The 28000-nt window shown below is 40.8% G+C and overlaps 1 protein-coding gene and 1 long non-coding RNA gene across 5 annotated transcripts; one reads left to right on the top strand and one right to left on the bottom strand.

The window, feature by feature from the left end:
* Nucleotides 1-14: 14 nt before the first annotated feature.
* tex2 (testis expressed 2) lies at nt 15-26180 on the top strand. 4 transcript variants are annotated; one of them, XM_008416772.3, is made up of 13 exons: nt 15-655; nt 2715-2799; nt 12154-13906; nt 15062-15262; nt 15621-15984; nt 16587-16876; nt 17990-18133; nt 18278-18377; nt 20146-20266; nt 21068-21184; nt 21481-21690; nt 22018-22138; nt 22619-26180. In XM_008416772.3, exons 3-13 carry the CDS (start codon nt 12176-12178, stop codon nt 22763-22765), a joined length of 3546 nt encoding a protein of 1181 aa, XP_008414994.2. In that variant the 5' UTR covers nt 15-655; nt 2715-2799; nt 12154-12175; the 3' UTR covers nt 22766-26180. The 4 variants fall into 4 exon arrangements, with proteins under 4 accessions (XP_008414994.2, XP_008414990.2, XP_008414992.2 ...); XM_008416768.3 differs by having other exon boundaries at nt 21062-21184; XM_008416770.3 differs by lacking the exon at nt 2715-2799 and having other exon boundaries at nt 21062-21184.
* On the bottom strand, nt 23905-27986 carry LOC103469224 (uncharacterized). The gene is made up of 3 exons (XR_534318.3): nt 27747-27986; nt 27514-27544; nt 23905-27443 (listed from the first exon to the last, which is right to left on the bottom strand). It is a non-coding gene; the product is annotated as an uncharacterized LOC103469224 (long non-coding RNA).
* Between the last annotated feature and the right edge of the window lie 14 nt (nt 27987-28000).

The raw sequence follows: 28000 nt of genomic DNA, 5'->3' as shown, positions 1-28000 counted from the left end.
ACTCAGCTCCTGTCTGTCTGCCAGTAATTCTGTCAGCTGATCGGAGAGAAAAATGAAAGCTGGTGTTCCGTGTTGATTTCGTTTCACAGTTTATTTGTTTGTGTTTTTTTCCCCTCTCTCCTCAGAGCAAAGCAAATGTCATATTTTTTTTGTGGGGAGGAGGGGGCTTTTTCGAATATGACCGTCCACATTTTTGCTTTTTAAAGACAGCGCAGGGTACGTATTTTGTTAGCGGAGGGAAATCCGCGTCTTACTGGCACGCAGCAAACCCGTGACGCAATCCACGCTCCGCTGCTGCAACACAATAAAATATGAATCGCCAGTGCGCCGACGGTCCGACCGCTCCGTAAGAATCATTCAAGGAAGGTGAGGAGGAGGGGGGTGTGGCGCCAACCAAACCCACCCGTTTACCAAAACAATACACGCCCCATGGCCCTTGAATGTGGAGCGTTTAATAAAGCCGGAACCAGGAGCCAGGTGTGATCAGCCAACCTTCAGCAGCCCAGCGCCCTCCGTCTCCGTCTCCTCTCCTCTGCAGGCTGCAGGGAGGAGAAGAAGGCGCTCCGAGCGGGGGAATCTCATCGCATTACGCAGATTCGGATCCTCGAGGCTGAGCAACGCGGCAGACTGAGGATGGGGATGCGATAAGTGGAAGGTAAGACTGATCACACGCAAAACAAACAATAAATAAGTAATGGGGAGAGGACCTTTAAATAGATCCGAATTACAGGAGGAGAGAAATCAACAGGGATGTTGTCCTCCTGTCTGCACCACAGAGCTGTCCAGCATCATCAAACATGTTTCTGTGCCTGCACAGTGTAAGCCATGGACTGACTGTCTTTTTAGCTCTGTGGCGTGGGGCCGAATAATTCACGGCTGCCATAGAGAAGGGGTTTATTCTTGGAAGTGTCACTGGTGAACTCGGTGAGCTCCTCATTACCCACGCAGCCCACTGTGAGCTGCTCAGGTCGGTAAGGGCTGCTGCTCAGTCCCGTCTCCTCCTCTGGGTTCCCCTCTGAGCAGCAGGCCACAGAATCACAGCCACTGGACAGATCAGCGGTGGGTTTATTGTACAGGTCTGGAGAGAGAGAGAGAGAGAAGGGACTTCTTCCACAAGTGTGATTAATTACAACAAAATGTTAAAATATTTAATCTAGCTGTCTGTCTGTCTGAAATTTCTCAATTTTTTGCATTAAATTGTTTCCTTAAGGATTTAGCAGCGGGGCTGCACAGTGGCGCAGTTGGTAGAGCTGTTGCCTTGCAGCAAGAAGGCTCTGGGTTCAATTCCCAGCCTGGGGTCCCTCTGCATGGAGTTTGCATGTTCTCCCTGTGCACGCGTGGGCCTTCACCGGGTACTCCGGTTTCCTCCCACAGTCCAAAAACATGACTGTCAGGTTAATTGGCCTCTCCAAATTGCCCCTAGTTGTGAGTGTGTGTGTGCATGGTTGTGTGTCCTGTGTGTCTCTGTGTTGCCCTGCAACAGACTGGCAACCTGTCCAGGGTGTACCTGGCTGGAGATGGGCACCAGCACCCCCCCCCGACCCCACCAAGGGAAAAAGGGTGCAAGAAAATGGATGGATGGATGGAGGATTTAGCAGCCACTAACGTATATATATTTTTTTCAGTATCGTTTTGTATTTACCTCCATCATGCTTCCCATAAACTCTCACCAGTTTCCCTGTCCTGCCAAAGACAAGTATCTCCGCTGCATGATGCTGCCACCACTGTGCTTCACTGTGAGGATTATTGTGTTGGTGACATTTAGTTGTTTTTCGTCAGAATAAAATGGGTTTCTTGAATACCGCCATTTGAAATGGTTAATGTCTTTTGGTCATGCCAAGTGCTCTCTCAGGTCAAGTTAGTTAAATCTTGATTTCCATTGGATAATCAGGGACCAGTCTGGTAGCAAGCCTTATTAAGCTTTTGAAGCAGTCGTTGTTTAAATTGCTTTAGACATAGAAATGTGCTCTGCCCTGTTACAGTGGATGTGGTGTCTGAAGAGATTAAACTCCAGCCTTTTTGGAATAGGAAGCAAGACGGGGACTCAATCCACAACAGGAAACCAAGCTACGAATTCCTTAAAATAAATAAATGAATAAAAAAGGACTGAAGTCCTGTGACATGACCTCAAATGAACCATTTGTGCTGAAAACCGTTGAATGTGGCTGAAACCTTAATGCAAATAATCACTCTAGTTTTCTGACGTGCTTAAAATTGCAGACAGAAATAGATTTAAGGGAATTACATTTATTATATAAAGTACTTCAAATGGTTCCCTAGTGAAGATAAGTCTCCCTCAGTACATCTTGATATTTCTGTGAAAACAATATTTTCATTTAGGATTAAAATTAAGATTTCTGGTTATTCTGATCTTTTTATTGTTTATTGTTCATTTTCCATTCAGTCAGTCAGGCCTTCTTGTGATCTTTTAAAGTGGATTGTTGTTGCTTCAACCTTTCTGGTTGAGATTTGATCAGGACGCATCAAGAGAAGAAGCATTCTAGATGTACAGGGAGAGACGTAACTCGTTGTTTCCGATCCAAACGTCTTTTTAATCCCCTTCACAGCAAATGAGGATTGAGAGTAATTACAGTTATCTCAGACAGATGGATCACACTGTCACTAATATATTTTAATTATGTAATTTCCTGCCCTCGAGTAACAAATTTAGCAGATTATCTTTTTTTTTTTCCCCTCTCTCTCTGTATGTTCAGGCTCATTCCCACTCTGATCTGTGGCCAGGCTGTCGGTGCAGATTGTGTCTCTCAAGAGGAGAGTGAATGCCTCTAAAACGCCAAGGTAAAAACACGACACACTCTCGTTTTCCTCCTTTAACCTTGAGCATTCATGTGTGTTGGTGGTGATGTGGGAAGTGATTCACGGCCTTGACCAGCCTTGCTTTTCCTCACTTTAATCTTCTCCATCTTAATTTCTCCTCCGTCGCTCCGTGTTTCCACGCTGTGTCGTGTTTCTGGATGAGGAACAAGTTGACAGGGAACAGCGTTTCCTGTATTTGATGGGATAAACTGCTGTGAAGGTAAAAACAAACAGTGGCGTCTGGACTGTTTGAATAAGCTATTGTTGGTTGAATAAGGGCTTCGACGACGGCAGGTTGTGGCCTCTGTAACCCGGGAGATTCTGGGAAATGTGTCCAGTTAACACAGAAATAGCAGTAGATTAGGGGCGTGCAGGACACTGAAGCTGATTGGACTTGCCTGTGTTTATACCATGTCTGTGTTTACGGGCTTCTGTGATGCGGGCAGTGAGCGTTTCATCTTTAGCCGCAGCTCATATGCTGTTAAATTCATCCTCAGGGTGTTTGGCAAGCTGTCTCTTAGTCATCAGTCAGCCCTACTCTCCATCCACCTCGTCTTTAAAGCCACGTGTCGGGGCTGGAATATTTCATATTTGCTGCCGTGGTGTTGAATTTGAAGTTTACCGGTGCAGATTTATATCTCCTGTTTGACTGTGGCACATTGTGGACAAAGAAGAGAAATGGTTTGAATGCAGCTCTTAGAAACGGTTCTCTAAAGACAATTGCAATGTCTGTGGATTTTCTTTATTCACATGTAGGCTGTCTAAATGTGTCTTTTGTTCCTTAGAACTTTACACATTTTACTACATTACAGCCACAAGCTTCAGTTTCTTATACAGGTATTGATAGAGTATGGTTAGTTGGACTGGATGGAGAGCAAATCTGAAATATTGCCATAGATTTTCAGTTGGATTAATGTCTGGACTTTTGACTAGGTCATCCTAACAAATATGAATGTGACGTGGTTTGCAGGTCTGATCAGAAGTTTTGGAATATTGTAATGCCATAAGGTGAAACTTTGCCCATATCTTTTTTTAGCCTCCATCAAGTTTTCTTCCACCGTGGCCCTGCACATGCCACCATGTTTCACTGTGGAGATGGTGGGTTAAGGGTGAATGTTGGGCACCGTTCACAAAACGTTTAAAGTTGTGATGTTTAGGCAGCTCTTAAGTCAACCTCATATTTGACGCACATCCTTCCTTGCTGTTGACACTGTGATACACAAAACCTCAGTTAAGCTAAGTAGCAGTGCTTGAAAACTGAACAAAAGCGAAAAAGACGCCACACATAATAACCTTTTGGTGTTTTTCCTGACACATCCATCTCGCTGAGCTCCAACATGTCGAGGCCTCTTGAACGCTACTCTAAATAATCCTGTCCTCGAACAGTCAGTCAGATTAGACTGATGGTCTTGTCTTTCAACTCAATTTGATACACCCGATTTGATTCAGGGGTCTCAAAATAAATATGTCTGAGCTGCGAAGGAGAAGAAATTACCCCAGCTTTTGAAGGAGTCCTAACATTTGCTGCATATCATGCAACCTGTCAGAATGCAGCTACATTGGGAGTTTTGCTCTGCAGCTGCTAAATATCGCATGTCCCCTCCGTCACACATATATCTACGCTCCGATGTTAAACACAGCAGACAGTCTGACTTCCGTTTTTTTTAAATCTTGCTGAAAAGAAGCTGTCATGCAACACAGTTTTGCCACGGATGAATGCATGAGTGGATGTATACACAGAGCATGCAGCTCATAGCACTCTCACTGTCAAAATGAAGCTGCTTGTGGGGTATCCGTCAGCGCTTGTCACAGTGACAGCCCATGAGTTTTAATGGTGCCACAGCTGCTAGTTTGGTGCTAATACGCATATAGAGCGGAGGACTGCTCTTTGCCAGGATGTGAAACAAATCATTCTGAGCCATGACATATAAATAATCCGCTTCTACTTTCAGAGGATCTTTAGCAGCTGGAAGACAAAGCCGTTAAGCATAAGACTGTTGTTAATGGGAAACTTAAAAGGAAGCAGTTAGGGGCTGGAGCTTCCCTCCTGTTGCGACTATCGCAGCCAACAGGAAGTTCCAGCATCAGATAGAAACGAGGAAGTTCGCTCGATCATGCACAAATATTTGATCCACACACAAAACGCAACCTTTAGGGATAAAGTTTCAAGAGACCTGACTCAAGAGTACAGAAGTGCATGCTTTCGGTTCTTTCATAATTTTCCTTACGCAACACTGATGAGGTCTGGTATTTTTGAAAAGTTACTGTTTGAGAAAGATATCTTTGCATCTGTGTTGTGTCATCTACTCTGCTGAGGAAATAAGCGGCCAGGATTAGCATGAATTATTTCACCATTTATGTTTAACGGTTTTAGTTGCTCAAGAAGACGGGCCCGCTTTGTTGTAGTTTAAAAAAAATCATTTTATAATAAACCTGGTAGGTTTCGCTGCTCACCCTCACACAGGACTTCACTTTAGATAATCTACAGGTTGCTTCATCAACCTTTTATTGAAGCTATATGTGGGCCATTGTTGTGTCCAGATTTTCTGTGTGAAACCTGAGCTCATTTCTACTTGGGGCTTGACTTTGCTCTGAAATGCTTGGTATTTTCCAGGTGTAGTCTTCGAGAGAAGACAGTTGCATTTCTGCTTATGCAGATGTTACAGTTGTGTTGGTAATTTTTAAGCCTTAACCTTCAGCAGGCAAATAACTTGCTCAGAGTGGCAGGGATGAAAGTTATCTCCACATCTGGGATCACGGCTCTTAACAGAAATATTTATTAGACTACTGCTAAAACTTTCTTGGCCTCATTTTCTTAATCTGAAATCTAATTTTCTGTTCTACAAAGCCTCAGCTGAAGCACCATCCTTCACTTGTTGGTGGACTAAAGACAAAAACATATTTAACTATTCTTATCATTCTGTAAATCCACACACGTTTGATGTTTTCCTGTTTTTCTTTTTTCCTTCTTCGTTCCTCTGTGTGTTGTGTAATTGGATGGATTATATCTAAAACCAAAACCCTGAAGCTGTTTGGGTTTCATCAGCAGCAGTTACACAGATTATAAATTTCTTAATGCCTTCGAATGTTTGTATGTTTTGATCTCTAAACTGTCAAACTGGGTTATGTGGCGCGGAGCGTCTATCCAATGCAAATCTTTTGCTTGGCGTGAAATCCGCTTGGCGCCTCTTGAGCAAATAAGCTCCTCCTAATGATGAAAATCAGCACCTTTTCATCTCAGTGTTTACAGGCAAGACTGTAGTGAAAAGTGGGAGTCGTCTGGAGAAAGTGTGTCCCAAATTTGCTGAAATGATGTAAAAACATTTCTCTCTCTTCCTTCCATCCATCTTGTCTAAGATCGAGGATTTGTTTTGCAATCCAAACATGTTTGAAAAACACACGCTGTGTGTCTTTCACTGCAGATCTTCTAACTCATTTCATGAAGTGAGGAGAACAGAACAAAAGGAGGGCAGAGGGATAAGTGCAGACGCAGATAAAGAGCTTCACTGTTGGCTTGGCAACCACCCGATCATGTGCATCGTGATGTTTGAAGTGATGACGATGGTAGATTCTCGGCTGGAGAGGAAGGAAAACTGGCTTGATCCTGCAGAGTACTGTCAGTGCTCTTCATCTCTGTTTGTTTGTTTTTTTGTTGTTTGTTATTGTTGTCCTGCTGGAGCTTCATGACTCAGAGCATGGATGCTGACCATCAAATTGCTCCTTTGAGGCCTGCTGAAGCTCATTGTACCGAACCCAGATTTAGGATTGTGTCAGGACTGGTTTCTGTGTTTCCTCCCATGTGGGAAGGATTCACCGCAGGCAGTGTATTTTCACACATAAAACTCCCTAAATAACATCCAGGATACTAAGTGCCCTCCCAAGTCAGGTAATCACTAAACAGACTGCTCTGTGAAGGCCTCAGAGGTTTGTTAGACAACATCAACAAACATTATTATGAAGATGAAAGATTACAGCAGACGGGTCAGGGAAATAAAAATGCTGAGCAATTTTATGACAAGTTAACTAATGGTAACTTCACTAATCTTACTTTTATGGAGGGGCTAGTTGCAAGAAGAAAACTATGTTGAAAGAAATCCATCATAGTTCCTTTCTGAGGTTTATCACAACACCAAGCATGTAGAAGAAGGTGCTCTTGTTAAATGAGACTATAATTGAATTTTTTTTGGCCAGCTCTCTAAATGCTTTGTGTGACCGAAAACAGACAACTACTAAATATGCCATGACCACCAGTAAGCATGGCGGTGGTAGTAGTATGCTGTGGGAAGGGAGGGAAAGGTTGATTGGAAGATGAATAGAGCTACATAGCTGCCATAGATAAAATCCTACAGTATCTCGCTACAAGTTCACCAGGTAAACATCACTAAACTTAGAACAAAAATTATTATTGCATAGTGTAATTAAAAGGATGGTTATATGTAATTATGGCCTAGTCAAAGTTCAGACCTGAATCCAATTGAAAGTCTGTGTCAAGACTTGATTTATATTTATGTTCATACATATGGAAGAAACATGATCCAAAAACACTTCCGCCTGTAATTGCAGCAACAGGTTGCTTTACAAAGTGTTGACTCATGGGAGGTTGAAAACAAACGCATGCCACACTTTTCAGAGTTTCCTTTGTAAAAAAAAAAAAAAAAAAAAAGATTATTTTCACTTCACAATTATGCATTTTCTTCCCTGTGTTTGTGCATAGCATCGAATCTAAACACAATTCATTGAAGTTTGTGGTTGAAATGAAAAATGCGGGTTTACAAAACACCGTACATGTTCTTGCTACCCAATTATACCAGTTTAACCAGAATTATGACACTTTAATCCTGAGCTTGAGGCCATCTGTGTTGCGTACTCTTAAAATAGTTGAGAATCCGCTCTAGAAAAACATCTCAACAAAAAAGTCTCATTGTGTGTTTTTTTTGTGTGTGTGTTCTCTGAGTGCCGGCCACTGATTTAAAAATCTTTTCAGAAACAATCAATATTTGTAGCCTTTTTTATGGTTTAATGTTCAGTCATTTTTGGTATTGATCAATATGTAAAAGTTGATTTGCTTTCTGAATGAGGATATTTTATCATCACTAAGCAATTGAAAAGCCTTTTCTATTAACATTTTGTCTCCTGTAGTGAGACCTTTGTGTGGGCATGGATGTGTCAGGAGATCAGCAGCCACTCTAAGCTATTTTTAAGCCCTGCAGAGTTTGTATAGATGGGCAGCATCATAAAAAGTTTGTCTCTCTTCTTCTTTTTCACTTCCTGTGGTTGCCACGTTGCCGTTGTCATTGTTCTCTTGACTTTTCCACCTTTGTCTCGTTACCCTTTAATGTGCAGGTGCATAGAATGTTGTGTCATGATTACTTCCCTTTTTTCCGGTTGTTTCCCAGCCTGTTTTCTTTTTCATGTGTTCTTTGATTTGTTCAGATTTTGGTGATTTCTGTTCCGGACCAAACAGACAGAAGAGCCATGCAAGATTGAGAAAGTTGTTGCTATCGAGCAAAAAATGTTGCATCTCCGTTTGTGTTTCTTTTTTGCTTTTACACCTTTTAAATCTGCCTGCAGTTTCATCAATAAATCTCCAAACAATGTAATTGTTTATCACAATAACTTCTGGGACAATTTGTTATTGTGACAGACTTATCTCCATCTCCATAAGACAAGTTTATTATGTATAAACATCTTTGACTCTGCAGGCTTCATTTAACATTAAGAGTAAAACTTTGTCAGTAGAGCACTGATTCAAAACATAGCAGAAAATGTGCAACAGATTGATGGATTAGTTTTTCTTGCGTAGAAGTAGAGACGTCTCCATCGAAGAGAGACTAACATTAGGTCCACATAAAACCAGACATGTTGCTGCTTTTCTCAGGTTCAGTGTACCGATTTGGTTAATTTAACAGTAAAAGATAAAATAAACAGACTGTTTTAGGAAAGGCTCTAAGTTACACCAGTGTGGAGCTCATTCCTTTTTGGTGCACAGAATGGCTGGACAAACTATAAAACAGGGTCAAGTCCCCACGAGCTACCATCCTGCAACTTTCTTCTTCTTCTTCCTCCTCTTCTATTTTTATGGTGGTTGGCAAACAACTTGCAGTGCGTTACCGCCATCTTAAGTATGGATCAGATGTTTTATTTACTATATTCTTCCCAAAATACTCGTTCTTTTAAAAGAATATCTAAAATACTGCTAAAAACTATATCCTGAGATGACTTTTAACTTATTAAGTTTCTAATTAACACATTTCTTTCATGAATATACTTATTTCATTCTAATATACCGTTTCTATTTGCCCACAACAATGACAACAACATATACATGTTATCCTGCAACTTTTAGGTGCATCCCTGCTTTAAAAGAACTGAGTTAAAAGCCTGAATTCCCTTGCCAGCAGTAGCCCAGCTCTGCAGAGGCCTGGTTACGAGCCATTCATTTGATCCAGGTGTGTTAAATAAGGAATGCATAAAAGTAGCAGGTATTTTCTACAGCAACCCTGCTATAGAAAATACATTTCCATTTCTGCTTTAGTAAGCAACCCATTCTCTTCACTAGACTAGTAAGTATTATGTTTTGAATTTATTTTTAGCAGTGGTATTGGAATGGATATTATATAGAGATATTTTCTCAGTTACTTTGCAAAGTACTACTTACAAAGCTTTATTTTCTCCTCTTCAATTTTTTTTTTCTTCTTGAACCCGTGTCTCATATAGTCGCCTTCCTTTTATAGAGTCTTTCAGTCTCGTGTATCATCCTTCTACCTTGCTATTTTAACCTCCCTCCCTTTCTCTCTCGTCTCCCGGGTTCTGGCTTTAGCTGATTAGAATGGCCCTGCTTGCTTTGATTAATTGGATGAGCCTTGTCTCACTGCCAGTCTCTTCTCCTCTCTGCTGCTCTCCACGTGTCTCCTTCTCATCCACAGGCAGCTAAAACAAACGCAAAGCTTTTAATGAAAGTGGTGCTTTGAAAACACGGGCTAACTAAAGCTGTGGGTGAGCCAGCAAACATAAAGAGTATTTTCTTCTAATGATGATTGTGGCCTTTATAGAAGTACTTTTAGCCAGTATGTAATACTTATAGAGAAGATGTCATATAAACTACAAAATATGTAGTCTTAAATTAATACAGTTAAAAAAAAAAATCTGCAAAAACATTGAGGTCCATGCTGTAAATTGTGTTCATCCACTTTCTTAAAGGGGTATTTTCTCATCAGAACCCTGTATTTACATTGATTCAGTGGGCAAAGCTGTGCCTCATTTGTCTTTTCACTGCGCCCTGCTGAACTTGACTCCAGAAAAGCTTGAAACCGTCGTTCTCTGCTCACCCTGTCAACCTTCTCCGTGTTTCAAATTGTCCTTCAGGCGTCAGACACCACAACAACCACCTCCATCTCTGTAGCCCTGTCTTCCAGCCCATTTGTCTCCACTGTCTATTCCCCTGGCCTTTATTTGCACACATCTTTGCCTCTCTTGTTTCTCTCTCTCTCTCTGTCATTGCTTTTCCCCTTGTCTTTCTTAGAATTTCTCTTCAGTGGTTTGTCCATGAAAGGTCTTCTGATGACTCCTCAAACCCCCCTTGGCCTTTTCTTGGCCAATCTTCCCTTTCCTTGTTTTCATTCTGTCTGATCTGCCCCTAGCAAAGCCATACCAAAATAAAACCACGCACGTACAGAAAACCCCCATTGTACCACAATAGAGTTGAAAGGTTGACTGGGAAAGTCAAATGCTCTGTTATTTCACCCAGGCAAAATACAATCTCTGTAGATGCGGTGCCAACCAGAGAGCCCCCAAGGGGTGCTGAGGCTTTCTCCGAAATGCAGGCAATCACAAGAGCTAACTGCTATGTTGTTGTGCTCCGTCCCTCCCCCTTCTTCCATTACGAACCATTTCTATCTTCAATCCAAAAGCCTGAAAGCCACAGGCTGTTTGCAGAGTGTGTGTCTCTTTCTGCACATGTGTAATGTTAACCAAGGATGATGGACTCTATACGACGTGGGAAAATAAATGGACGTAATAAAATGGCATGAACAGACTGGTTCATTTTGCAGATTCATCGCACGATAAATGACTTTGTTCCAACTGTACTCAGAATATTCAGTAAATACTTTTTTACTGTTGAACAACCACTTTGCTGCAACATCCATGTCCTATGGTTAGTTTTGTTTGTAGTTGTCTTCTGGATCATTAAAAATTAAAACGTCGGGGCTCAACGAATGAACCAATTGTCTTATGTGCGACAGTTGTTTTTATTTATTTATTTATTTTTATTGAATGTTTCCCCTTTTCCCTAAATCTTTTTGTTTTACCAGATTAGAAACGTTTATTAGAAACGCTTAATTTGCATGAGAGTGGCTATCGAAGTTTAAGACCACCTAGTACTCATTCATCAATCAAAATTTATATGGAATAAAACGATATACTTCTTGGTGTAAAACCGTTGTTGGCAGCTCTAAAGCAGCTGGGAAGAGGGTGAAGCGAACATGAACCGGAAGTGTTCTGGTTGACTTCATCACATTGGCAGCTGTTGATGCGGAAGCTGTCGCTACTGAAACAAAAGCAACAACTGTTGTTTCAATAAACGTCTGCATGTCCGATAAAGAGACACGCCCTATGCTTTCAACTAACATGTCGGACATGTCAAGAGGTAAATAATTGATTATATTTTTAAAAACTTACTTGAACTACTGAAGCCTTCCAGCCAGTAGCGGAGTTTATACAGGGGTCCGCAAAACTCAGCTTTTATTTTGACGTTCCACTTCCGCTTATCGGCAAGCTAATTTGCATTCTTGCTAAATGAACCTAAATATTTTATGAGCTAAATATTTAGCTTGAAAATTAAATGTTTAATTTGGAAAATATTTAAACATTACATTTAGTTTTAAAGTAATATTTAGCTCAGACTTAAACTTTTAGTTTGAAGCTAAACATTATGCTTCCTAACTAAATATTTAATTTGAAAGCTAAATATTTAACTTGTGAATTATGAAGAACATGTCAAACATATGACTTTGAAAAATGAACTCCTGCATTTTTTTTTGACAGTTTAAATAAACCAAAAATAATGCTGTTAATTTCTTTGTACTGTGTAACCTTACATGCAACACCCCATACGGAGCCAGCCTGTCAGCTTCATATTTACATAATGAGGGCTAATGGGTCGGGGAACACGGACATACTTGTCCAGTCCAATCATATTAGGATGAAGAGAGCTCAAGGACTTTTCTCTAGGGATCTTACCACATCCACCATAACTTCTCAATGCTCCTTACTTTTATTCATATTTGAAGCTGTTTTTTGTGCTCAACAGTTGCTATCTCCCTATGTCTCTTCCAGGCTGTAAGCCCTGTGGAGGGTGATGATGAGCAGCCAGGGCAACAACAGAAAGGGAAGTGGCCAGCACGCTGACACTCCTCCTCTACGTCATGCACCAGGACCCAAATTACAGGTGCAGCGCTCCCACTCTCGTGACACTATCACCATCCACTTCTCCGCTCTGGGAAAGGAGGAGGAGGATGAGGAAGAGGAACTCTATGGGTTATCTGTTGAATGTGCTGCTGCTAAAACTGTTCTCGATGGTGCTGCAGGACCCCAAAGCCAAAGCACAGGGACTGATGGCCAATCTGTTGCCAAAGGCTTGGAGGCAAAAGAGGAGCTAGGGCTGGAGTCCGCTGATGCGGAGACCTTCTCTGGATCTCTAATGCCCGTTTCAGCTGCCATCCTTCCTCCGCAGCCATTGGACTTGCATCCACACACGCCGTCTCTTGCAATGACTGTTAACCCTGTTTTAACTCACTCCCACCTGAGCTCCACTTCTCCTGCCAGCTCCTCCTGGGCATCCGATCGACCAGCCCAACCCCCTTTGATTAGTTCCACTTCTTCTTCCCCTTGTAAGTCTACAGCCCTTTCCTCTTCCAAGCCTTTTCTCAGCCTTGTTAGATCTTTGTCAAATGATGTCGACTCTCGAGAAACTGCTCCTGTAATTGCTACTGTCGTACCCCCACATGCCAGACACAGACACTTAATGAAATCTTTTGTTAAGTCCCTCTCCACGGACACTTCAAAGGGCGAACATCACGAAGGGCCTCTTCAGCACCATTCTCACCACCAGCAAACGCAGCCAACCCACCGCACTCCGCCTCGCAACATGCAGCTTTTCAAGCAGTTCTCCCAGCCTCGTTTGTCTTCCTGTCCTGTCGCGGTCACACAAGCAGGCGGAGACTCCAAAACGGCACCTTCTTCGCCTATTATGTCCCCAGATGGGAGATCTTTTTTTAAGGTCCAGGAGGTCGAGGCCAGGATAGAAGACACCAAGAGGCGGTTGTCAGAGGTGATGTCAGATCCCTTGCAGCTTTTTAGTAAAATTATTGGGGATGAGTCCAGTGTGGGGCCTGCTGGGAGTGCAGCTCATCGGGCCAAGTCGCTCTCCTCCAGTGCGTCGGAGCTCAGTGGTGTCACTGCGGTAAACGGACATACAGAAGCTAACAACAACTATAGCATCAAAGAAGAGGGGGCCGAAGGGGAAGAAGGGGAGGAGACTCCTACGGAAAAGGGCCCAGAGTCGTCTTTTTTCTCTTTCCCATCACTGTCTCTTGCACCAGCTCTCACCCAGGCCTCGTCATCTACTCTCCACAGGTCTCCATCTCTCACTCTGGGACGCTGCTCCATGTCAGCTCTGGTCGCTCGACAGGAAGATGAGGACTTCTGTGAACTGTACAGCGAGGATTTCGAGCTGTGTACAGATACAGAGACACCAGATGGTGAACGATCCATGTCTCAGCAGCCTCATACTGGTAGCACTGGTTTGGGTAGTGAACTGGATGCAGAAGATGAAGGGCTGGTGGATGAAATGGAGAATGTGCCTGTGACTGGCCTCATCTTCTTAACACAGTTGTTGTATTTGTACTTAGTCCTTCCAGTGCCTCCATGTGTATGTTCTGTGTTACATGGGATAGTAGCTGGGTTCATGCTGGCCCTGCTGGTCCTTTGGCTGTCTGCTCCTCGATGCTCCTCATCAGGGACCAGAACAAGGAGATGGAGGAAAGACCAGCGAAATGTTCTGAATGTGAAAGAACCAGGAATATTCAAGGTGAGAGTCAAACAAAGCACCACAGAGTCAGATAGGGGCAACGAAATAATCAAAGGGACATCATATGAAAATTAAAATAGTGCTTTGAAGGATTTGTCTAGGCAGGGATTTTAGAAGATCGTCTTGTCTCTGCTTTGAGTGTAACTACCAAGGAAGTAGAGTTTTACCAACAGATACCCATTCAGTGACATGTAAATGGGTATTTTAGATACCCATTTAGATACCCAGCAGCATTTCAAGACAGTTTTAGGATAAAATCTTGCTGCGTAAGCTTTCAGATGTTTGCATAGCTAAGCTCAGATCTGTTTAGATGAAAAATTATTTCAACTGTGGATAAAAAATGTTTTTATCAGTAGTGACTCTTGCTGTCCCGAACAGTTTGTTCAGTGCAGCACATTTGAATTAATCCTTGTGCTATTATGTAAAATCTTGGTTTAATTGGATGTTGATCTACAGTTTCTGGGCATTTGGTGTGGTGATTGCCCACAGAATTCATAGCAGGATTAACTGCAATTCCTCAGTAGCTCAAATTTTGAATTTTTACACTTTTCCTTGCCATTGTCTTGCAAAGTACCAACATCCCTTCTGATGTTTTAAATAAATAAGGTTTGCTTCATATCTCTTTTTTTTAATTATTCTTAGTGGTAATCTAAGAATCAAATTGTATCCAACCTCACAAAAGTCGCAATAAAATATTGTTATAGGAGCATCACTGCAATTATTTTTATATTCTTAGTCAAACTCGTTGAACTCTGCAGAGAGTACGTGGAGAAATGCTTAGTTCTTCGATAAAGTTATTCAAACGTGTACTTGTAGGTGCCAAGCTTGTTGCAAAGGAGAGCCTCGTGGCTAAAGGGCACAGCTGTTCCAAAACAGGAGCTCTGTGGGCATGTTAAACATGATGCCTGATGATGGAGCTGATGGCGATCAGAATAGAGAAGCAGAGCAGCAGGAAGAATAAAGTTTCTCTTTTATTTTTCTTCCAAGCCTGAATAACTATTATGACAATATTTTTATATTATGTGGCATAAAAAAAAATCTGTTCTGATTTTGTAGCAGGGAATTTCATGTCTTGCACCTACAAGAATGTCTTTCTGTTTGTAGCCGTTTCCAGTATCGGTTGTTATAGCAACCTTCTCATGCTGTAACCTGCAGGGCTGGATGAATGAGATCCAGAGCTACGACCCAGAGATGTACCACGCCACCTTGACCCACTCTGTTTACGTCCGCTTGGAGGGTTCTGTTCTGCGTCTTTCCAAGCCCAACAGGAACATCTCCCGCCGTGCCGCACACAACGAGCCTAAACCTGACGTCACCTACATTAGTCAGAAGATCTACGATCTGACCGACAGCAGGGTGAGGTGCTTATGGAGGCGTATGCTATTTATTGAAATAGGTTTTATTTATTTATTTTTTTTAATGATTGAAAACATGAGTCTGCATGCAAGAAGACATGAAATATTTATTGCCCAATTTGTTTCTGTGTTGGATTACATTCAAAAGTGAAAACATTAGTCATTAGTTGACGCTGACCCAGATAATCCTACAGAAACTTTAATTTAACTTAAATATCAGACGGGGACATAAAAAGACCCAGTTCATCATGGGAACGCTACCTGTATGCAAAAACTTGAGACTATAAAGAATGGGCATTCAACTGCCCAAAAAAATCTTAAACTTGTATGTTTAAATCATTTCACTCCCGACTCAACAGATCTACCTGATGCCCCAGAGTTTGGCTAGGAAGAGGGTTTGGAACAAGAAGTATCCCATTTGCATTGAACTGGCCAAACAGGAGGACTTTATGTCAAAAGCAGAGGGAGAAAGATCTGAAGCTGGGGACGAGAGAACCACTGGACTGTGTGAGAAGCTCGAACGAACGGACAAAGCTGAAAAAGCAGAAGTTTGCACTTCAGCAGAGGAGCAGAGAAGGCCGACCGCTGGAGGAGGGGATCTGACAATCTACTTGTTTGGGAGGACCGGTCGGGAAAAGGAGGAATGGTTTCAGAGGTTTCTTCAGGCATCCCACATGAAGTCGGAGGGGAGAGGTGGCAGCCTGTCTGGCATCTGCAAGAGTGGTGAGATGACTTCACGGTCACAGCTCTCGAGGTGTATGCATGACATGCACAGTGAAGTATTTTAGATTATCCATCTTTCTCCAAAGCACTTCCCACAGTAAGAATCACCATTATTTTGAGCATGTAACTGCACTGCAATCAGATCTGTGTGTAAGCCTCAGCTTAGGGACCACCAATCCCCTGAACTGAGCGAACAGCAGAGTGTGAATGGGTCAGCAGGATTACATGCACAGGGGAGTAGCATATTATAGCATTGGTTTCCTCAGTGAGATATAAGCCTTTAAGGATAAAACCTCATACAAAAAAGAAACATGGCATTCCTGGGTCCAGTGATGTAAGCAGAACAAGTTGGACTCAATTACTGTAAATTATTTAAATACATGCTGATTCTGGGGTAATATAAATAAATTATGCTAATATTGTGCTGCAGTGCATTGTGAATAAGGAATACAAAAGAGATGCTAATCAGTCAGGCTTTCTCACAATCTTTAAGAAATTAATGATGAATGAAGGACTAATTCTTCCTGATGCATAATTTGTATCACAGTTCTCTGCTTCCTATGTTTCCATTACATTCCACTTTTTCCTTCCGCCTCTTCCAGCCTTCTTGTCCGCTCACAGCCGCAGTGGCAGCATCCAGTCGGGCGGAGGCCCGGAGGCTGACAGCAGGGGCAGCAGCAGGGGAAGCCAGGAGGAGCTGTCTCAGCCTCGGCACAGAGAGACCCCCGCCTCTCTCTCCGGTGGCTCAGCTGGGGGGATGAAGCAGAAGATGCTGTTGGACTATAACATCTACATGGCCAAATACGTTAACCCCCAGGCGCCGCCCGGAAGCCCGACAGCTGCCGACAGCCCCGGGCACACCCCTGAGAGCAGCCCTAAAGCTACCAAAAAGGTATGATGGGTTCATGTGAAGATTAAAATGCCTAGTGAGAACATCTGCTCGGGGCCTGGCCACAAGTAGACAATGGGGTTCCGAGTGTGTCCAGCTTTTATAGTATTGATATCCTGCATTGACATTTTGCTCTAAATAAGTTAGAGTGAAATGCAGAGCTTTGCAAAACTCTTGATAACCCTTGAACTATTCCACATTTTCTGCACACGTAGAGTTGGAAATTCTGTCTCATCTTTTTTGCTCAAATTCAGTCAGGTTTGGAGTTAGCTTGTAGACTGAAACTCTGAACAGCAGTTGTCCATGTCTTGCCATGGATTACAAAATGGATTTAAGATTTGACTTTTACTAGGTCATTCTAATGCATTCTATAAACAAGCCCATTTGATGGTAGCTCCAGTTGTATTTCAGGCTTATTATCCTCCTGGAAGGTGAATTTTTGACTCAGTTTTTGTTGTTTTGCAGAAAGTGTTTTTTGGGTAGTGATGGTTTATGGGCAATGTGACTTCTCATCCAGGACATCACTGTTTGAAAACAGGACAAGCTCTCAAACAAAATTATGTTTAGCTGCACCCTGAACACATTCTTCTAGTGGCATGTTTAACTACCAAAGGGAACTTCTTTTGTTATGCTCATCTTTATAAGTTTTAAACGATATACTACTATCATTGTTTCACATATTTTCTTGGAAACAAGTCACTAACATTTTCCATGAGCACGCTGGAAACGGAGGGTGGCAGGGTTATCAGAATGGTTAGCAGGGTCACTTCACTGCTCAAAGGTGCTGTCTGTTGCTGCTTGATGCCTTAGGTTGTTTGTTATACATCCACATGGTATGTTTAACCCTTTTAAATTCAACCATATGGCCATTTTAGAGAGCTATCTGCCCTTTCACACACAACATAGAGGGCCTGAGGCAGGGGGATCTGCAGCAGAGAAGCAACAACAAACAAAGACATGATCAGATGCAGTTTGATAAGGTGGAGCTGGGTTGCATGCAGAAACTGCAGAGGTAGCCAGGCAGCTGAGTCTGGTACTGTCTCCATGGAGGAGAATGATGATGTGCTGGCAACCTTGTGTTAACAAGACGAAAGCTGATGTGTGCATGTCCTTCAGTTACCCAGGAGTTCAGAGGAGGCTGCAGAGCCAGAGGCCTGGGTCAACGCCTTTCTGGGGAGGATATTCTGGGACTTCCTGCGAGAGAAGTACTGGGCCGATGTTGTCTCCAAAAAGATCCAAATGAAGCTCAGTAAAATCAGAGTGAGTCGTGCCACAAGTCCACATAAATTACAACAAGCAGAAGCAATTCATATGAAAACTCTACAAGCAGTTGTGTGACTATAAATTGTGTTAATGTCTGGTTTTCACCTCTTAATCTCCTAATTTGACCCCTGTGTGCTTCAGCTGCCATATGTAATGAATGAGCTGACTTTGACGGAGCTGGATATGGGATTCTCAGTTCCTAAGATCCTCCGTGCCTCCAAACCCTCAGTGGACCACCAAGGTAGGGGTTATGTTATTTTTGTGACTACAGTAAGTAGTTCGGACATGTGAGGAAGAAGAAACCGGACATGTGGGTTTTAAATTATTTATCTACTGTACACTTGAAAAGTGTGGTTTGCCTTTGTATTCTGCACTCTAGAGATGATGTGTTATAGAACAACTTTTTTCTGCAATTTCCTGCAATTCTTTTTATTGATGTTTCTACCCTACAGCTTAGGTTGTTCTTGCTTCTCTATTGGTTTTAGGTCTGGACTTTGACTGGGCCACTGTAACACAGGAATGTGCTTTGATTTAAACCATGCAATAGTTATTCCATTGTAGTTGTAACTTATTTAATTTTCAATATTCCCCTGTATTTGTGTCCATCCATCTTTACCAACCAACGTTGACCAACTTCCTGTCCTATGTGGGGAAGTTTAGGAGGTGTTGTAACATGCCACATCATGATACTACCACCACCATGTTTCAGCATGGTGAGGGTGTGTTAAAGGTCTACTACAATTGTAGTTTGTCCCCACACATGGCACATAGAACATCTTTCACACGTTTGCTGTGCACCGACATCATCACCATGACGTGGTAAAACTACAAATGGCACTTCCTACATCTTTCAACAATTGTTTACTTCTTGTCTCTCTTATAAAAGCCAGGTTTTGTGTGACCAATAGTTGTCCTGTCAACAGATTTTATTACCTGTGCTGTAGCGCTCTGTATCTTTTGTAGAATAATCATGGGCCTCTTAACTGCTTCTATGATTAATGCTCTCTTTGCCTTGTCCATTAGTGTAGGTGGACAGCTATGGCTTGATAACTCTTTTCTTTTTCAGGAGCAGTCTTTTGTGAGATGTTTTGTGCTTGTGATATCATTTTATTACTTAGCCCTGCTTTAAACTTCTCCACAATTTTCCTACTGCCATGTCTGCTGAGTTCATTGGTCCTCAAGATGTTTGTTCACTGCTGTTCTATAAAAAAAACAACAACTTCAGAGGCCTTCCCAGACGATCTGAATTTATGCTGATGTAAAATTACACTTGCGTCATCCTTCATTAACTAGTCTTAAACTGGCTGCATCAGGTTAGATTTAAGGATAAGAGAGTAAATGGGCTAGAACACATACAGTATTAGAAGTGTATTTGTGCACTCATATGTGTTTATTCCGTCTCACAAAATACAAAAAGCATTAAAATTTGTGATTGTAATGTGACAAAATGTAGAAAAGTTTAAGATTGAACATCTCATAATGCAATGTAGATATGTTTTTTTTTTTTTTTTTTTATTTACTTTTCATCTTAGTGGATTAAGACATCCTGCCTCCACTGCAGTCCTGCCTGTTTGTGTGCTGTGCAATATAAAGCCACAGTAATTAAACTTCACATCGTGGATCCCTTGATCCTTCACTGAAATGCTGACTCCTCCTGCCACCCTTAGCCACAGTTATGAGCAAGAAATTGAGTTTTTAAGTACCAGGGCACACAGGATTATTGTTAGCAAATGTTAAAAATATTCTGGTTTTGTTGAGCTCAGTTAAGAGAAGCAACATAAATGCTGACAGTGTAATCTGAATGACTTGCTTTCATCTAAACCTTATTTCCGCACTATCTGCAAGGCTGAGAAAACAAAAAACAGGAAGATTCTTCCCTTTATCTATTAAAGGCCTTACAGAAATTACATATCAGAGTCTCTCTTATTTTAATGAGTGACAACTGTAAAGTTTTCTGCATCTAGCAAACACTTGATAGTTATCTGTATTTTCCTTCACTCTCCTTCCAGGACTTTGGTTTGATCTGGAAGTCTCCTATACAGGCTCCTTCCTCATGACACTAGAAACCAAGCTGAACCTGGCCCGCCTGGGGAAAGAAGGCGAAGGACTTGGGGATCATGGCAAAGAATGGTGAGAGTTTTACTTACAATTTTAACTTTTAACTTTAAGAGACCATGGCACATTCCAACCACTAATTTCAATGCGTTTTACTGGCATTATATGTGACAATTTAAGTCAAGTATATTGTGAGATGGAACAAATTTGTTTACTTTTACTCAATTTACACAAAAAAGTCTAGAAACTTTTGCATTTACATACATTTGTCCTCCTTTCAATATAATGTTTTTGCAATCAATTGCATTCAGAAGACAGCCAAATGACTGAGACCCAGAGCTAATGTGCAATAAAGCTATTGCACATTAGCAACTATTATATGTGCACTCTACAAATGTTGTCTTTATGGAGAAGTGACAAAAATAAAGTTACCATTGAAACAAGTCCAAGCCCTAAACAAACTGGATGCTAACTCAGCAGATCTGCACATAGGACCATATTAGCTGTTGTGTGTTTTTCACCGTTCCTACCTTTTTGGTGTTGACTCTTCATCCTCCTCCTCCTCCTCTCTCTGCACTAATTCCCTCTTTCGGACGCCTACACTCATGGATTTGTCCAATGAATGGTGAGTTTGGGAATGGATGCCTACAACTGCCTGTCAACGAAACTATATTGTTTTTTTGTGTTGATTTTGTTTTTTTGCACTGGACATTTTGGATTATTACTTTGGATCAGTGGAGTTTTACCGCTAGGGATTTATTTTAGTTGCAGTTCATTAAACAGAAGTGGGGCATGTCCAAAGCTGTTTTGTGTGAAACTATCATGGTCTGACCTTCAAACAGTCACTGTATGTTTGTGTTCCCGCGACAGGTCCAGGCCACGGACGTACTGTCTGGCCGACAGCGATGAGGAGTCATCCAGTGCTGGCTCATCAGATGAGGAGGATCCCCCTGAACTGCTCAGTGACAAACCCAGTCTGCCTGCATCAGAGGGGTGAGCAAGTGTCTCTTTATGGGAGACATGGACACAAATCTGAATTAAAAACTGCTCAGATTTAAGTCAACGGTGATGTTTTAAAGCACTCCAGGTCCATTCACCCACTCATTCCCACAAGTTTGAAGGCTTGCTGCTGATTTAATGCATCACCCACTCCCCTCCCCATCACCATCGTGGGTGCTGAGTAGCAGGAGATGCTGTTATGAATAAATGATGAACCTGACTCACTCCTTTTCTAAACCTTCCCCCCCCCCTTCGTCTTCTCTCTATCTATCTATCCTCTGCCCTTGTAGCTACGTAGGAGGCCACAGACCCAGCAAGATCATGCGCTTTGTGGACAAGATAGCAAAGTCCAAGTACTTCCAAAAGGCAACCGAGACCGAGTTTATCAAGAAGAAGATGGAGGAGGTGTCTAACACACCCCTCTTGCTCACTGTGGAGGTGCAAGAGTGCAGGGGGACGCTTGCTGTCAACATCCCACCTCCCCCTACGGACAGGATATGGTACGTTCAGGAGCACACCAAAAAATGGGTTATTGTGGGCTGGGATTGAGTGGGAGTCCTGGCTTAAGAGCATAACGGTGTGCCCTCTGCTGGACACCTGTAGGCATGCATACTTTCACAAAATATGAATGTTACTGTAACAACAGCAGCATTGTTTTTGATCCAATTCAGTATTCTGCACCACTCTGTTAGTCATACAATCCCAATAAAATGCATTAAGCATTTTATTGGGATTATATCAATAGATATGAAAAGTCAGTCAAAGATCTTGTAACCTGAACTTTTTAACAACTTGTGGCAATAAAAATATGTCCTCTTGATCTTCAGGTACGGTTTTCGGAGTCCTCCCCATCTGGAGCTGAAAGCGCGACCCAAACTGGGCGAGAGAGAAGTCACTCTGGTTCATGTGACGGAGTGGATCGAGAAGAAGTTGGATCAGGAGTTCCAGGTAATCAAAACTCAATTTTCAGTTGTTTAGTTCACAAGGGTAAAAAGAACAGCTCCTGGAATATTTAGATGAGAATTTTTTGCTTTCTAGGAGCATTTAAAAACTGTCTCTGTCTGTCTTGACTCTTTACCAATAATCGCAGCCAGATTAATGATATGCCTGGTATGTGAATGCAAACTGCTAAGGGTCTCTGTTATATTCACCACACGTCTACATTTACCTCTGCCTGACTATTCTAGGGCTGTTATTATGTACAACCCCCTTCAATCAGGGCACCAGAAAAATATAGCACTGTGCTGCACATGGTTGTCTGTTGTGGATGAGTATCTGGTTTTATATATATATATATATATATATATATATATATATATATATATATATAAACCTCCTAACTTTAGTGCTCATTGTGTTTTAGAGACAAAGCGGGATTTGAAAATTAACTTTTCTTTTTGTTAGCTAACCCTCTTTTGTCTCCTGCAGAAAATATTTGTGATGCCAAACATGGATGACATTTGGCTACCCATAATGCACTCTGCCATGGATATGCGCTCAAATGCCAACTTGACTGTGACAAACGATGACTTGAAGGATCCAGAGCCGGAAGAGTCTGAGCTCTCTGATGTGTGAGAGGTGTTCAAATGTGGGGCAGCAGGCATTTTATGACACGATGATACAGGACGCCCAAAACATCTTTTGGGAACTAAAGGTGCAGCTGCAGCCCTGGCCAGCGCTACGGTTATTTTCTTTGTTTTTCAATGCTACTGTTTCAATAGATGGGTAACAGTAAAAAAAAAAATCATCCAAAAAAACTGAAAAGCAGGATGATGAGTTCTCTTATTTTTAAATGAAAGCTGGAGAATAGAAGGAGAATGTGACACTGTTACCATCTGACTACACTTCTTTGGTCTATTTATCTGACATTCTGTATTTGTTCAGTTTGATGAAGCAGGGTTCATGGGTCAAGCTAAAATACAGCAACCTCCACAATTACTGGAATGTCAAGTAAACTGAGCAAAAACCTCACAATAATGCCATTTATCTATTACCACAGTTACATAATACCATGCTGAAAACCTCCAGAAAAATCCAACCCTTAATTTGAACGCATTTATTGGACAAGGCAAAAAAAATGAATAAAAAAAAATCTAAATAATTGGTGCTACAATTTTTGACACTTCCTTTAAAAAAAGTAACTGACATTCTTTTTTTCACCTTACATTTTACTTTTAAAGGTTGATCACCATTTAGAAACATTTGGTAAGTATGACGAGACTTCTGTTTTCTCTGTAATACATAAAAAAGAATATATATTTGAAGTGCTTTTCAAAATGGGAAAGACAAGAAAGCATCTCATTAACGTATGTGACAGGAATGTGTTTCTCTGCATAACTAAAGACATGCAATTCTGCTTAATTTGTCAGTATCTACAATGAGGGCAATATTTAAATTTTTGAGACAACAGTAAGTGTGACAGATGAGAATGGATGATGATGATCTTCCATTTCTTGCCACAGCACAGTGAGTAGGATTGGAAGGGAGGGAAAGAAAATGTCTTATGATGTACCAACTCCCTTCAACCAGGGCAACAAATTATGACATTTTGGGATTACAAAGACTTTGTACCAACCAGTAGACCCCACGCAGATGTCAACAACCAGTTGTTTCAAGGACTGCAGGGCAGAAGCTTTTTCTGTCCTGTCATAGTATACATAGTTATGTATACTTATATAGCACATATGTGGAGTTATGTGCTAGGTCTAATAAGATTTTATTTTATTTTTTGCAAACACTTCATGAGGGTTTTGCATGACACAAAATATGAATATCTTAAAATGCATTTCATGCCCACTCTTATGCAAGAGTGGATATGTGACACTGTGGGTCTGTTTCCCTTCTACTGGAAATGCTAAGAGATTTTCTATAGAAATCTGGACTGCCCTGCCAGAAAACTAAAAATGGACGGTAAAGTTATAGGTGAAGATCAAGGTTGTGCAAATTGTTAATGGAAGAAAAGTAAAGAAGTGTTGCCCCCACATCCCAAACAATGTACCCAAATTAAAAAAAAAAATTTCCCAGAGAGATGTTCTACTGCAATAAAAGGTGCAATTCTTTTTACATCCTTACCAGTAAGTGTGGAGGATACTGTAACACAAAAAAGCCATCCTGAGTCAGAAAGAGGAACCATATAACCTGTGATGTGTAGCTGTACCTAACATGATTGTTGGACAGTGTTAACTTTTTCTGTGAAGTTGCTAAATGATGAGTGTCTTATTGTTACTATTATGAGGATTAGCTAGAACTGTGGCCACTGATGAAGACAAAGGGTAATTTTTTTTTTAAATCCCCATTTGAGGAGTTTGCTTAGACCCAATCACCTATCAAGCATACAGTGGATTGCAAAGGTGTAAGATTTTGCAATACAAAAAATATTCCACCTTTTATGCAACGTTTATCTTGTACAATTCAGCTGAAATTCATTCAAATCTTTTGAATGATTTTCAAAAGAGGTAAAAAAGGTGCTAAAACCTGGTTGCAAAAGTGTTCAACCCAGTACTAGTTGTGTCCTCCCTATGAACTTAAAAATTCTCCATAAACCTTTGTAGGTGAACGTGTTGTGATCTGGTGAAACCTGAATTTTGAATTTAGGGCCTTGATTTCAAGGTGTTTGTTGGCACAAACAACAAGCCATATAAACTAATTAACCAGTAATATGCACTGGAGCTACTTTTTCTTCAGATAAAATTGCATTAGCTGTCTGGTTGGTTTCCCATACCATAAATCAAGTTGCATAAAAAAGGTATTAGTTTCAGGGTCTGCACACTTTTACAACCAAGTAATTGCACTGTTTTTAAATGGCTAATTTTGCCCCAGAGTCATTAGTTTGTTTCAGTGAAATTGCACATAATATCACGTTGAAGGAAAAAGTTTGGAGACGATTCCCTTTTTTATTTTTTTAACATCACAAACCCCAACAGGGGTATGAACATTCTTAGATCCACTGCACTTTTCATACCATTCTTTTATCAGTAAACCACATTGCTGCCTGGTGCAAATATGCAAACTAATCCAGGGTTTATAAATGGGTTTATAAATGGTTCTATAGTAGACAGGTGGTCCATTAAAATCCATCATGGCAACTATGCTGTCATACAGCATGTGTGCGTTGTACTGTGGGACAGACATTCGAGCTAAAATGGGCTGGTTGTAGGAAATGAGGCAAACAAAATGGCTCAACCTCTGTTGATATCTTGAATGTATAAATAAAAGGAACTCCTCAGCTCTCCCAGGAAACACTTTCTCTAAAAACGTGTTTCTGAGCAACATGTTTAAAGCTACATCCAGAGTTGACTAAAAGTAATAATTTTCTACTTCTATTGCCTAAGGGAATATAGAAGGTGTGAAATAAAGCAATCTGTTAACAACTTTCTGCTTTCGTTGAGGTGACGCACATATAGTGTTTCAACAACTGCAATTGAAAATGAGGATGAATCGCAGAGTGAGACTCTTTCTGTACAGCAGAAAACGGAAACCTCAAGCAGCACCACAGAGCTGGAAGTTTTAGGTGTAATAAATCTAGTTTTATTGAAATAAACAGCATTCTGGATTATCAGCCATATTATTTAGTGTCGTCTGTGGTCATACAGCTAAAGAATGCAGTTTTGTTTTCATTTATTTGCTGTTGTTATTTGTCCTTAAAGAGCAGCGCCACCAATAATCTGGGAACCCCTGGAACTTTTCCTGTCTGCTTCAGAGGTGACTTTATGTATTTTTATGTTCAAATAGGTGTGTGTTGGCTAGCATATGAGGCAGAAAGTGCCTTTGAGATAAATCAAACATTCCTTCATAGTGAGCCACCTCATTTCTCTCATCAGTTGATGAACTGTTCTTGTGCCATCAGTCTGTTAAGACATGCCTTTTGTTTTTCACCTTTCTTTGCGGTTCATTTGCACATTGACCAAGATATCAGGCTATTCTGTTCTGTGATATTGCAGAAATGTTACTGTTCTGTTTATTGTGGATCAATAAAAACAATTTATTTGGATTTTATTTTTTTTGTGGGGGTCAGGGGATGAGATATTCAAGATGTACACCCATGTTTGAGCAGCAAGGCATGCAAACACAAGACATCTTGCGATTCAGTGAAATATCAAATGTGTGGTTTGGTTTATGGAGATATACTAGATATACTGGTTCAGCAGCCTTACACTGTCAACACAAAACAATTACATTTTGTGTCGCATGTTTCTAAAAGTATTTTTATTCTTCCAAATAAAAATAATTTTGCTATCGGACATTTTAGAAATTTCACAAATTTATAGTTAAAAAAAATACTAAAATGTTTGTGTAATATTACATGATGTTATTCTGAGAATATTAGATATCTTGGACCATTGTACCAGAAGTTTCTTGAGGGATAGAAAATGCATGTGTGACATTTAGGGGGTAATTCATGGATATATTGAAGTCTGCAAGTATACTTCTATGTGGAGTAGAGAAAAAGAAGTCAAACTTGTGCAGTTCTTTTAAATCATTGTAATTTGTTGCATTTTGATACCCAGAAAAAGACTGTTCAAAACACTAAGAGCCCCTAAAGGTAAAATAATATTCAATGTGTGAATGTGAACATTAACTGGAACTGTACTGTCAACACCATAACTTTGGTATGTTTATAGTTGCCAATCAAATTTAGACTTTGTCTCCAATTCTAAAAACTGATAAAAAAGATTGGGCCTAATTTTATCAGCAAATTTTAATTTAAGATTGCTATGGGAGAAAAATTACAGATCTAAAACAGTCTTGGTAAGAAACTATTTCTGCCAATGAGCTTCATCTACTGGTGCTTATTGCAGTGGCAATTAAAGGTTCTTAATTGTAAATGCCATTTAATAAGTCGCTTTATTTTATTCACGTTATCAATTAATTTGTTTATGTAGTAAATTTCATAATCGGACCCGAGTCCAAATGTTGTACCACAAAACAAGATTTACTGCTAATCAAACAACTTTCTCCATTTGTAGAGATTATGCAATGTTTACATTTGTGTCTTGCTTTAAAAGAGCATCTTGGTAGAAAATGCCAAGAAACTCCAGTTATGACAAGACTTTAATGTAGCACTTATTTTCACTACTGGAAGTGGCTAAGAAAGGGGCCATTCCAGTTCAAAAAGTGCAAAAATTGGTTTAAAGAAATCAAATTCAGACAAAGGTAAATGAAAATGTTTTATTATGAATATGCATAGTTATGTGCAACAGTGGAAACTTGCTTCGGTTCATGGTTAGTCACCTTCTATTTGATGAGCCCCAACCTGTAAGAAAAATAAAAGTCAACACCGAAGTCACCTATGACAATTATGATTCATGCCGTTATCAACTTACCATGTTATTCTGGTAATCTGTGGCTCAGCTCCTGAAAGAATACACATATTCTTCAGTGTTTTTAGTTATTGGGACGGAATACAACCTTTTCCTAGTAGAATCATGTCAGATGTTAAAGATTGACTTCATTGTTATATCAGAAGTCTAACACGCAAAGTATCATCACTCGTGATATGAACTGTAATTTTCCCCGTTTTGTGAAAACACCTAAAAAGCGAGTAGATAAATCTTACCTTCGTGTTTCACGGCCTGCCCACGCTGCTGCCACGTGAGCTGCTCGTGCTCATATACAAAGTGCCTACATGTAATTTGTTCAAGCTTGAATTCACGTTACATCAGTTTTAATACCCAAAATGAATGCAAGTAGCTGAAGAGACATATTTAAGCGCAGTTATTACAAAATTTAGGGTTCAGCTAAAGGAGTACATGACAATCACAGCGCGTGCTCCTGCGGAATAAAATGGCTCCGGATGTAAATGCTGCTTTT

The sequence above is a fragment of the Poecilia reticulata genome, chromosome 8 (genome assembly GCF_904066995.2).
Source record: "Poecilia reticulata chromosome 8, P_reticulata-male-v2, whole genome shotgun sequence".
NCBI lineage: Eukaryota > Metazoa > Chordata > Actinopteri > Cyprinodontiformes > Poeciliidae > Poecilia > Poecilia reticulata.
This window is presented reverse-complemented; position numbering and strand designations above follow the sequence as displayed.

What these genes read in the sequence shown, in the direction of transcription:
- tex2 (XM_008416770.3), top strand. Translation starts at nt 12,176, where the DNA reads ATGATGAGCAGCCAGGGCAACAACAGAAAGGGAAGTGGCCAGCACGCT. An exon ending in TGAAGCTCAGTAAAATCAGA is followed by an intron (nt 18,134 to 18,277) that starts GTGAGTCGTGCC and finishes TGTGTGCTTCAG; the next exon opens with CTGCCATATGTAATGAATGA. An exon ending in AGTTGGATCAGGAGTTCCAG is followed by an intron (nt 22,139 to 22,618) that starts GTAATCAAAACT and finishes TGTCTCCTGCAG; the next exon opens with AAAATATTTGTGATGCCAAA.